Source organism: Prinia subflava, chromosome 18 (assembly GCF_021018805.1).
Source record: "Prinia subflava isolate CZ2003 ecotype Zambia chromosome 18, Cam_Psub_1.2, whole genome shotgun sequence".
NCBI lineage: Eukaryota > Metazoa > Chordata > Aves > Passeriformes > Cisticolidae > Prinia > Prinia subflava.
The window spans coordinates 13,553,945-13,566,500 of record NC_086264.1 but is presented as its reverse complement, the minus strand read 5'-3'; the positions used below and the strand labels follow the sequence as shown (position 1 = coordinate 13,566,500).

At 43.3% G+C, this 12,556-nt stretch overlaps 1 protein-coding gene across 1 annotated transcript in view; it reads left to right on the top strand.

Annotated features, from left to right (window-relative positions):
• The window catches only part of HHIP (hedgehog interacting protein), a 57,914-nt gene extending 47,159 nt beyond the window's left edge, over nt 1-10,755 (top strand). The window contains exons 9-13 of the mRNA XM_063415478.1: nt 351-474; nt 1,675-1,805; nt 2,395-2,476; nt 9,219-9,367; nt 9,868-10,755. Coding sequence (XP_063271548.1) covers nt 351-474; nt 1,675-1,805; nt 2,395-2,476; nt 9,219-9,367; nt 9,868-10,061 — 680 coding nt within the window. The 3' untranslated portion in view covers nt 10,062-10,755. The remainder of the gene's footprint in view (nt 1-350; nt 475-1,674; nt 1,806-2,394; nt 2,477-9,218; nt 9,368-9,867) is intronic.
• The last annotated feature ends 1,801 nt before the right edge of the window (nt 10,756-12,556 follow it).

The window sequence follows — 12,556 nt, the reverse complement described above, 5'->3', positions numbered from 1 at the left end:
CCTGAAGTTCAGGAGACCCAGTCTGCAGACTGCACTGACATGTAGGAATTAATAGCAGTAATCACATTGATTTCAATGGCAGTCCAGCCTAATCCTTATGTAGTTTTATTCTCCCAGCTTGAGCACATGGAGGAAAGCAATTATAGCCTCTCCTTTTGAAATCTCTAATGGACTATTTCACAAACAGACTTTGTTGCAATTCTCTGATTTTTAAAACATCTCATTTCTGGCAACACATCTTGAATTCTGAGGGCTCTTTCAATGGACCGATCCCTTTCCTTGAAGCGTTTTCCCAGCCGTGCAGGGATGTGGACACGCAGTGATCTAATGCTGGGGCAGTTCCTTTCCAGAGAGCGAGCCCTCCCTGCTGGAGTTCAGGCCCTTCAGCAGCGGCGCCCTGGTCGGAGGCTTCGTGTACCGCGGCTGCCAGTCGGAGCGGCTCTACGGCAGCTACGTGTTCGGGGACCGCAACGGGTACGTCCTGCACGGCCCCGCCCGGAGACCACCCACCCACACTGCTGTGCACTGTGCCCCTGCCCTGGACAGCACCCACCCACACTGCTGTGCACTGGCCCCCTGCCCTGGACAGCACCCACCCACACTGCTGTGCACTGGCCCCCTCCCCTGGACAGCACCCACCCACACTGCTGTGCACTGGCCCCCTCCCCTGGGCAGCACCCACCCACACTGCTGTGCACTGGCCCCCTGCCCTGGACAGCACCCACCCACACTGCTGTGCACTGGCCCCCTCCCCTGGGCACGGCAGGCTGCAGTCAGAGGTGGGGTGACACAGCCTGGCAGTCAGAGGTGGGGTGACACAGCCCTGCACTCAGAGGTGGGGTGACACAGCCCTGCAGCCAGAGGTGGGGTGACACAGCCCTGCAGTCAGAGGTGGGGTGACACAGCCCTGCACTCAGAGGTGGGGTGACATAGCCTGGCACTCAGAGGTGGGGTGACACAGCCCTGCACTCAGAGGTGGGGTGACACAGCCCTGCACTCAGAGGTGGGGTGACATAGCCTGGCAGTCAGAGGTGGGGTGACACAGCCCTGCAGTCAGAGGTGGGGTGACATAGCCCTGCACTCAGAGGTGGGGTGACATAGCCCTGCATTCTAACGAATGTGACACACAGAACATACCCAGTCCTTGGAAAAAGGTACAGGGAGTCGTAAGACAAGGAACGGCACAGATGTGTCTGTGGGCCTCATGTTTCTGGGCCTGAGAGATTTTAACCTGCTGGTAGCTGCTAACTCCTTTCCCAAGGGAAAAGTTTCTTAGGAAAGCTTCTTCCCAAAACAATCTTGGCAAAACACCTATCCTTCCCCAAACCAGTCTTTCTCCAGGTGGTGTTTTGGCTTTCTAGTTCTCAGGGAAAGCATTTTGGCTGTTTTTTCTGGTTAGACCAATGGGGCTGGAGAGGTGTCGCTCCCTTTCCCCAGTCCCACTGGGTCTGTGTGGGAACACCTTGTAGAAGGTGCTGGGTGTCAGCAATGAAGTCTCTTTCTGTGCCTTCTTCCTTCGGAGGCGTTTTGGGGTTCCTTGTCTCTTCTCGTGTCGTACAGCCACATGTGCCTGTGAAGATACTTGCAGCAAGTGCTTGCTTATTTATCTGGACAATGAAAACTCCCTGTTTAAAATGTAATTAACATTTTTTCTTTATGTGTTTTTGAATGTAGAAATTTTTTAACACTGCAACAGAGTCCTGCAACCAAACAGTGGCAAGAGAAACCCCTCTGTCTTGGCAACACTGGCTCATGTAGAGGTTTCTTTTCAGGCCCTGTCTTGGGATTTGGAGAAGATGAATTAGGTAAATACTAAAAGAATTGTTGTTAAATTATAAGGCTTATCAGTAATTCCTGCTGAAGTATTCGTAATTATAGTAAATGTTTAAAAAGAAGGCAATCTGTCCTTTGCCAAAGCTGTCCACACTGCTGTCAGCTACACCTCAGCAGCCTTGTAGGAAGAACTGAGAAGAGAATGTGCTGCTGGAAGGGGCAGAAGTCTTCATTGTGTCCCACCTGCTGTGAACCCTGGCACTCGCTATCATACAATTTATAAAATACTTGCTTTTATTTCCAGCATTATGGAATGAAGGGGCAAAGATATGGCATGAGCAGACTGACCCCTCTTCTTCCTTCCTCACCAATTTAATTTTTTTAATCAATTCTATACTGTATGAAAGAAAAAACTTTCATGACAGAATATTTATCACTTTTTATCATCAGTCTGGGAAAGTGCTTATATAAATTTTTAATTAGCAAATGATTCTGTTGTATATTTCAGGGTTTCTTCTGAAGTTTTTTTAATCTCATTTGGCAAATACAGCCAGATCACAAAAGTCATGTATTTAATATCCTAGGAAAGGAGAAGTAATTATTGCACTGTTTCCCCAACAGGTGAGATTTACATATTATCAAGCAGTAAAAGTATGACACAGCCTCATAGTGGAAAACTCTACAAGATCGTTGACCCAAAAAGGTGAGTGTTGCACTTGTCTGTGGGATCAGCCTTTCTTTCCACGGGTTAGAAACCAGGAGGTAACTGCAGTTCTCTTCATGTGGCTGAACTATGCTGAATTTCTTGTCAAACTTAAATTCTAATCATTGTTAGTGGGATAACAAGGGAATACAACAGAAACTCATGACATTGGATGCACACTGTACTATAATTTACAGCAGTTTCAGTGGCAGTGAGTCTCAGTGTTTTATAATTGCACTATCCCAAAAATACAGCAAATAATCTGGAAGCAGATGTTCCTGCAGGTTGGTGCAGTCTGTCAGTCAAGGTTATTATGTATGTTTTATTTATGCTTTCTGGTATTGAAAACATTTTTTTAGAACAAAACTTGCCATTCTTCCTGGGATTGTTTAGTCTGTTGGTGTATGGTTTTAAGTGAATTTTACACCCTAAATCCACTATTAGTATCTAATTACATGGGGCTGCCTTGTTTGACCTCGGCTCTTTGTTCCTGTTGCCTCTGGCAGTGGGGTGGTCCTCAGCTGCCCTACCTGAGGGGCCAGACCTCCCATCTGCGCTCACGGCTGCCTGTGCTCGGCATGGAAAGGGTCAGGACAGTTTGGTTACTGCTGAAAGGAACCAGAAAACTCTAAAATACTTCTGTAAATTGGCACACAGCTGAAGTTAAACAGACTGTGGCAAAGGGAGGTCGGTTTTGGTAACACTTCTCAGAAACATGGGACAATTTTCATTCAGGCACAGATTTGAGCTTTGCTGTCCTTCAGTCTCACACCATTGCAGCTTTTAAGGAAGGACAGGGAGTGGCTTCCCCAGCAGAGCACTGCAGCTCTGTTTGCATTCCATGCAAAGTTCTTACTGCCCTGTCAAACACTGTGCATTTGTCAGGGCTCAGAAACCTTCTCTGCTTTAGCCTTCAACAGGCAGCAGTGGGAAGGTCCCACCCTAACCCAGTCCTTCTGGTGTACCAGAAATGAGGTGTTAAACTGAGCTGATACATGGCAAATCCATGAACGTGATCAACACACAAGTTCTGAACCCCACAATTACCAAAGCAGGTTGAAATACAGAACTCAGGTACCGCAGTAAAACTTCTGTTCAGTTCTTCCAAACACTTCATATCAATAACTAGACAGACTCCCACTGAAAGCACAGAGTGCAATAAGCCTTCTCTTTCTTATAATGATACATTAGTGCCTGAGAGCTCACAGACAATGAAGCGATTTAAAAATCCCTAAGTATGGGAGGTGCTGCAAAATATAGATACACTCCATATTGCCAAAAAGCCCGTAGAGAAATGAGTATAGCCAATAGCATATTTAGCTTTGAGGATGGAGGAGATGTGGGAAACATTAAAAATTACAAGCACATAAAACATTGGGCACATTAGTTAAAGCGGTAGTTAAGAGAAGTTCTTATGTTAAAATTGTCTCTGAAAAATATATTTTATATATATAATATATGATTATCAAAAAAACCTGTTACCACTGCTTTACAGGGACTGGAAGTAGTGAGAAAATATAGGGAAAAAGACTTATGCTCTTCTCAGCTAAAGGCAGATATCCTGAAGGTCAATGCAAATACGAGCATTTTAGAAATTGTTTTTGTGACCAAAAACCAAAACGTTTTTATTTTCTAGTTTTCTACTTTCCGTTTCATAACTTTTCTGTTCCTAAAAATACATACTAATGTCAATCACAAAAGTGTTGATGGGTTGAAAAGAAAAACCAACTAAGTAAACAGTGATGTAGAAAATGTATAGACGTCAAAAGATTCCAGTTAGTCGATAACAGAGAAAATAGGAGACAAGTCCATTAGAAAAGAAAAAGTAATCATTTTTCTAGCATGATGAGAGGAGAAAGCCAACTGTGAAAATGAATATTTAAATAAGTGAGATCTGTTGATAGGTCCATGCAGTCTGTAATTTAAACATTATTACTAGACCAAGAAGTAAGAAAATAAACTTTGGATGGTGGAAGAACAGCCATAAGGAGGCTTTGTAAGTCCTCTTCTAGAGGAGTTATAATACGATCACTTTAATTTCTAAGGGAATTACAGATAAAAGGAAAGGTGTGCAGAGAAGAGTCTGGAGCTGGCAGCCAGTGCAGAAGTTTTCCTATTGAAAGAGGTGCTGTGAGGTTTTGAGTGAGGCTTTGGGAGTTTGCCCCGTCCATGCAGTGGTTCAAGGGGAGGAGCAGTTGTGTTGGCCAGGAGGGCTCCCTGCGAGCAGCAGGTGACTGCTGTGAGGGCAGCCAGGGCTGGGGAGTGTCCTGCACACAGAACATTTCCCCTGCTCTCGCTGCAACACCTCAGGGATGTGGATCTCAATGTGTTTCGTATCAGCAGCCGGAAGAGCTGCTTCCCGTTGGACTGAAACTTGAACTTGATTCAAACCATCTCCCTGCTCTTTCATGCCCCTCCAGAGGATGTAATCCCACTTATCATCCCCTCCATCATCACCTCCCGGGATTTCCGCTGTGGAGAGCATTTCCACACAGCTCAGTTCAGACACGGAGGGACGAGATCTGGGTCACGCCTCATTTTGATGCTGCTCAGGCTCCTTAGAAAACCATTAGTGATCTGATTTTTCTAATATGAGTCAGGAGTGTTATTGATATGACAGAAGAAAAGCATTTGTGAAAGTGAAGCTCTGCCTGAGACTTTAATTCCTGTGGAAATGGAAGCACAGTTTTGGAGTAATCTGCATCAAGATCCTCAGTTCTGATGGGTCATAGATAAACTCCAAAGCTCCTCCTGGAAACTCTCTGTAGAAGGAGCCAATTTTGTTGGTGAATGCACTCACCAGCCCAGGTGGGCCATAGGATTTCTTTCTGTTCAGAAAGTTACTGTCCCTTAAGTCATTTGAGGGAATGGAGAGCCAGAATTAATGTCTAATTATGTTTAGTTTAGCCGGAGCATGCAAAATTCTTATCTCATTTACCTACCCACATGCAGTTACTGTTCCCACAAGAGACACTAAAGAGAAATTAGAGCTTTTTGCGAATACCAGTCTAGAGAGTTTCACTTTACAGAAGTACTTCACAAAAACTCCTTTGTAACCTCGATGGAAAAACCTAAGGATTTTTTTCAATCACATCACAGCTCACTGACTGTAAAAGTTTTTGTTTTGGTTTCATTTTTTTTCCCCATTTTCTTAACGTCTTTCTAGCACTGGCTATTAAGGAGTTCTCACTTTTTATCGCTTTATAAGGAAAAAACAGCTCAGTTTATCTTTTGCTTATTTTCTGGAGCCTGCAGGAAGCCTCTGCCATCCTAAAGAAAGTCACACATAATAGAGCAGCTTTAGCCCAGTAAGCCAGTCGTTCCCAATTCATCAGTCAAAGTGTTATGCAAGTGGCCCCCTAAATTGATAAATTCCCACAGTGCCTGTTGACCCAGCTGCCAAGTGCTCATGCAGCAGGTGTTGTTTTCATGACCACCCTGACAGTAATACAAACTGTTTAGCAGTTGCATTGACCTCTTAGCTATTAACATTGATACAGGCTTCACCAGGGACTAGTTTTCAAACATGACAGAATTTCTTAAGACTAGAGGTCATGAACAAGTATACCATATAAGAATAAATTTGATATGCTGCTGAGTTTAAATCTTAAAAGCCGTGAGTTTTTTCCACATTATTCCCATGTAGTAAATCTGGAGACAAGTAACGAGCTTTTGGCATCTCTCCCAGGGCTAAAGGTATACTTTTTAATTTTAGAAGCTGTACCTGAAGAGATGCTGTATTTATTCTGTGACAAGTAGTGAATTTAGGTTATGACAAGGAGTGAAGCAAAATTATTTTTTCTTGACATTTTCCCTTATAAAGGAAAAAACCTCAACAACTAATGCATGAATGTTGGTGATATACTTAAGTATCATTCTAATAGCTAAATCTTATGTGCAGGTAGTTGAAGCATAACATTCCATATATTTTGTATCAAGATTTCTACAGCAGTGTCTCCTGTTTGAATCTGAACATCCAGGAATTTTGTCTGCCTTTTTTTTTCCTTACTTTAGTAGGGAAGTAGAGGTTTTTGATATTGTGTCAAAAGCCTGGTGGAGGAATTGTTTTCTGTTCAGTACCGCTGTTTCACGGCTGAGTTTGGCCTCCCTTGGCACTGATTTATGCACATCTGAGGTACAGATAGCACATACAGCAACTGAATCACTCTGTGGGTTTAGTGGAGCTGCAGAGAGATGCCCTGAAGAAAGCCTGAAGTCCTGAGCTATGCCAGGATGAGCTTTAATCTCTTAAAGCGTGTTGGACTTTTGTATGCCTCTAAACAGTAGAGGCTGCTTCTTCTGCTAGCTCTGGTAAGGCAGCAAAACTTGTTTTACACATTGCAGAGTCAGGAATTGCCAGCTCACTGCACACGTCAGCCACGGCAGCCAGCGAGGCCCCAGCCCCCAGCAGAACTTTTCCTCCATGTTCCATACATTTGGAGTTGTTATACAGTTTCATGAAAGCCTGTTTTAACAAGCAAGATATACTGTACTGTACTGTATATATGAACAGCTCTTTAAGATAACTACAATTGTACAGACCATATAAATAGTCATTATCAGCTGCATTTTTGGCTGACTTTCTGCGGGCCAAATCGTGCTTACTGTAAGAGTAATCAAGCTGTACCCTTTAGAGTTTTATAGATTGAGGGATACAAGGAAAAAATTCCCTCCAGCCCGGAGTGTGGCTCCATCTATTCCCCTCCATTTTCCACACCAGGAGACGCAGTGAAGCACTGGTTATATAAACAACACCACGGTCCTGGCTGAGTGTGGGAGAGATCAAGTCCCAGCAGTCCGCTTGTGTTATCTGTGTGAGATTCACTTCAGCTTGCACTGAGCATTTCCAGCAGCCCTGGGGATGCAAAGTGTGAGCCCTGAGGGGCAGAGGCTTTCTCTGCAGCGTGTTGGTCCCAGAGCAGTGCTCAGACCCTGAGGAGGAAGCGTGGCTTTTCCCAGAGCACAGCTAGGGAACACCAGCCATTCTCACAGCGAGGATCCCGCTGCAGCTGCAGTCGTGCTCCTCTTCTCCTAAGGCACCCTGCCAAACAGAATTTTTTCCATCTTTGTTTCTACTCCACCCTACCATTAATAAATATTATCCAAGGCTGATAAGTGCAAGTTCTTGATTGATGGTAGAATAAAAGGCAAGGTTGTATTCACAAGCACCCAGAGTGGTAGAAAACTTTAAATCATAGAAGTGACCAGCCTTGCTCAGCTGGATACAAAAAGTGTGACTTCTGCCTTCCTAACTGCACACAAAGAGAACCATATATTATAGCACTGTCACAGACAAACACTTCACATCTATTAATGAATTAAATCATTATCTTCCCAAATAAAATACCTCTGGGACTTACGAAGTCATTCTTTGCTAAAGATATGCCACTGGAGCTCTTTCCTAAGGGATGCTCCAGGAGCCTGAGGTGATGCTTCCTGCTGAGCACTGTCCTGTGCTGGTGTCTGAGCAAGAGGAAGAGAAGCCTCCTGTTTAAAGTAACTTGGAATAAATGAGCTTTGAATAGTGACAGATAAAGAATGTTGCATCCCATGGCTGGGCTATACAGAAATCATTTCAAATGTAGATTTTTTTTCCCAAATGTAGGAATTAGAAGACAAATCTTGTTACTTTAAATCTGAACAAGTCTCCACTGAAAATCATATTATTTGCTAGAACCATTTCCAAAGTAGTATTTCATGTGAATATTACTTTTTAAGCATAGGAACTTCTTTAACCAGATCATATGTAATACACTCATTGTTCATTATAGAACTGGAATTTGCCACTAATTACCTTAATTTTCCATGATACTGCTATTCAATTACTTGATTAGATCACTTGGGAGATCCTGACATTCTTTTCCAACTTTGTACCTGTGCAGCCAAACCTACAGCAGAGACAAAAGGTGGCACCTCCCCTGGGAACCTGTGGCCTTTGGGTGATCCTGTCCTAACCAAAACATGCAGTGTCACCTGCACTGGGATCCCCTCTGTGCCTGGTTCCACACAATCCCCTCTGGGCAGTGGCTGAGTGTGAGGCCCCTCTGCAGGGCCTGGCCCTGCCCAGACAGGGCTCCACAGCCCATTCCCAGCCCGCCCAGACAGAATCTGAGCTTCCCCAGACAGGGACACTCCCATGGGCAGTGCTGGCGCCTGGTCACTCTCAGGGGGAAAAAGTCTGTTCTGATGTCCAGGGGCTTCAATAAGCATCCAGAATGCACAATCCAAATATCATTCCGTGGAAATATGGGAGTAAAAAGCTGGCAGTTTAAAACTGAATTTGTAGACAAAGGAAATACTTCTGCAAAATTATTACACATGTCATAATGTGTGACATAAAGCTCATTCAGGTTACTCTTCCCCTTTTTTTAGGGGAAATCTAGATCAGCTAGAAATGCAAAATAACCCCCATCAGATGCTGCGATAAGCTGGCAGCTTTAGGAAGATAAACCTTCAGCAAGCTGGTTTTGGCAGGTTCAAAGAATTCTGAAGGACTATTGCTTAATCTTGTGGAAGATCTCTGAAGGCAGTTACATGAAATAATAGCAAATTGCACTGTACTTTTCTGTACTGTAACATATCATCTCTGGCCTTACTGCTTTTTCTGAGGAAAAAAGAAATCTCATGATTTCTCCCACTGATAATACAACAGTAGAGAATCAGGCCTTTAATAAAAAAATCAAATTTTTTCTTTTTGATCCCAAGTTTTAACTCATTGCTCTGTTTGTATGGTTTTATTCAGGCCTTTAGTCCCTGAAGAATGCAAAAGAACAGCTCAGCCTGCACAGATCCTGACATCTGACTGCTCAAGGCATTGTCGGAACGGGCACTGCACTCCCACAGGAAAATGCTGCTGTAATCCGGGCTGGGAAGGAGAGTTCTGCAGAACTGGTTTGTATACAGATTCACAGCAACAGAGAAAAAAGCAGGGACATGTCATAATTGCCTTTTCATTATTTGCTCAGAGAAATTTTCAGTATATGTTGACCAATATATTGGCCTTCAGCTCTAAGACAACCTTAAAAAATACTGATTTCACAACAAGTCTTTAGATGAATGCAACTGCTACAACATCTAATGCATTGTGAGCCAGTGCAGAATGCAATTGATAGCACAAACATGACAACAAGCAGGGTCAGCTAAGAAGCCCTTTTAGGCTGGAGAGTAAATTTCAGCAACCTCCAGGTTTTTAGTGATGAGCAGGAGTGACTTTGGAAAGAAATGAAATGAATTAATCGCTAATAAAGTATCTTACTGATTCATGACCATGTACAACGCAGCAATGAAGGCAGGTCACAGAACTGAATGAGCTCTAAGTGAATGTGTGCTGTATCTGTTTTCATTTGTGATGTTCTAAACAAATGAGAAAACCGCTGTTTTTTCACCCACAGCAAAATGTGACCCAGCCTGCCGACACGGAGGTGTCTGTGTGAGGCCCAACAAATGCCTGTGTAAAAAAGGCTACCTGGGCCCCCAGTGTGAGCAGGTGGACAGGAACATCCGGCGAGTGACGAGGGCAGGTATTCTCGATCAGATCCTAGACATGACATCCTACCTGCTGGATCTAACCAGCTACATTGTATAGTTACCGGCACCATTTGGAAACTCCACTTCCAGCGGGCATTTGTTTTGAACCCTGTCATTTCTGAAAGACTGTTATCCTGCAGCAAACACCGGTGATTCGATTTACTTCATTAATTTAAGTGTGATATCCAGCACTGTGCAGACCCCTGTGTGTGTGTGAGTGTTCCTGCACGTCTCTGCAGGTGTCCCATATCCGTGTGTGCGCTCGCACACGCGCAGCCGCCGTCGCAGGCGCGGCTGGGCAGAGAGGGGAACCTTTCCTAATATTTATTTCTTCGTGAGAAATAGTTTACGAAGCAATTCCACTGTAAAACACATTTTCATCAAAGGACTCTCCTGATGTCTAAATGGATTCCTTGACATCCCAGAAATCTCGTTCCTGTACCTATCTGATTATAGCAGTGAGAGAGCAGTTTCCAAACATCGCTGTATAAACTGCTGGCCTTAATAAAATCCAGTTGAAACAGTTTCTAAGGTAAACTGAACTCCATCATGAGACAATATTTCAGAACTGCTTAATGCATTCCTATCTAGGCAATTCATTGTAAGACTGTAACCTTCACTTTCATCAATGTAACTCTATTACAGAATGTTATTTCTTTATCTAGCATAGATGCAAAAATCTGGTTATCGCAGCTTAATATCAAGATTGTTTCAAGTGTTTAATAATTAAATTATATTCGCATATTTCAAAACCAGTCATCCTAGAAGGTCTGCTTTTTATCATATATTTTATTTAACGACGGGCACTGGGTTCATGTTACATATTTATATTATTTTATTTTTATAATATAGACATCACCTAGATGAGAACAGCTTTACCATGTCCTGTAAAATACTAAAGTTACATTTTTCACCAGCTTAATTGGAAAGATTGGGAAAGAGAGAACAAACACACACACACTTCAATGTGTTGTGGATCTAATCGAGAAATGAACACTTGTGTCAACTTGTGTTCATTTACACCGGATGGGAGAAAAGGCAAACGCCCACCAACCACAAAAAAACCCCAGCGTGTGTTAAAAGTGTGCACAAAGTGATTGTGACTGTGCAGGAGAGTGTCAGAGGGGATGCACAGGCAGACTGTGAGTGTGTGCCAAACCTGCAGCACCTCTTGCCCAATGCAGTTCCAAATGGGAGTCTCTGTGAACGTATCAATGAATGTGCTGTCCGTGCTGCAGTCAGGCTCTCTGAGGCATTCATTCATCAGGTCTACCTGCAGGACTGCTGCCCTCATCTCCAGCCCTACTGGCAGTTCTTTGTCACTGCTTACAACTCTCAGGTTTCCTTTGCACTACCTGCAAACCACCTGCTGCAGCCTTTACTAAATCCTGCCTAAGAAAAGAAAGCAGAGCAGCCCCAGCGTGCCCATCCTGTGGCCTTGGAAGCATCAAAGACTGACAACCCTTTAGCCAAACAGATCTCAAGGCTTTCACCACGTTACTCTCCAGTAGTAAAATCATCTCTCCAGGGCAGCAACATGCAACAGATTTTCCCCTACAGGAATTTGTCAGTGTTCATTTAGGGGGTATTAAATGTGAAATTCCAGCGTAACCGCTCCCTGCATTTCAGTGTCTCCCACACTCCAGCTCCCAGGAGCAGACAATCCCATTTGCCTTCCATATATGTTTGCCTGGGTTTCGAGTGACCTCATGCCAAATGGAAATTGGTTGAGAAATCTTGGTTAAGTGCTCAGAGAACAATGGCCTGCATTAAAAAGTGCATGCATAATTTTGCACAATGTAGATTCAACTGACAGTCCATTGAAAGACATCTCGGGATTAAATGAGCATGAAGACCAAATTGCCCTCTCACCCCAGAAAAGGGTGGTCCCTTATAGTCACACGAACTCTCCATTGGCTCAGCACTGTGACCAATCTCAAAATGAACCCTGTGGTAGCATCTGTAGGTTAATAGCAGCTCTTTGTCTCCGCTGCTTTCTGCCTTTAGTCTTTTCCCCGAATTCCATCACAAACAGTTTTACAATTAAAAAATGTCCTGACAACCATTTTTGTAAATTGACCTTAGCATCTAATCTTTCCTTATTCAACGTGGGTGACAAAAATGTGAACTTCTCATGAATGAGCCAGCTGTCTAAATCTGTCACATAGCACGGTTTTATTACACTCTTCATAACCAGCAAGGCAAGAAAGTCGCTGAAGTATTTTAGCAACGTTTAAATATCTGACAGAGATAACATCTTTAACACTTTCTTCAAGGAAATATATTTAAAAATAAACCCAACTTTAACTCCACTGTGACACGTTATTTTCAACAGCCAGCTGGGAAGATGTGATAGTTCTTTTCTCACTGCTTAGTGCCTTAAAAAGTACCACAGATGGCACCTAAATTGTGAAGATTCACAATAATAAATACATGCCACAGTCATGCAGAGAACAGAAAACAATGATCTTGGAGTTTTATCTTAATACTAAAGACAATTTCTTTTACTAGTGAAATCCAAAAATAAAACTCCAGTAAGAGCTAAGAATTAAA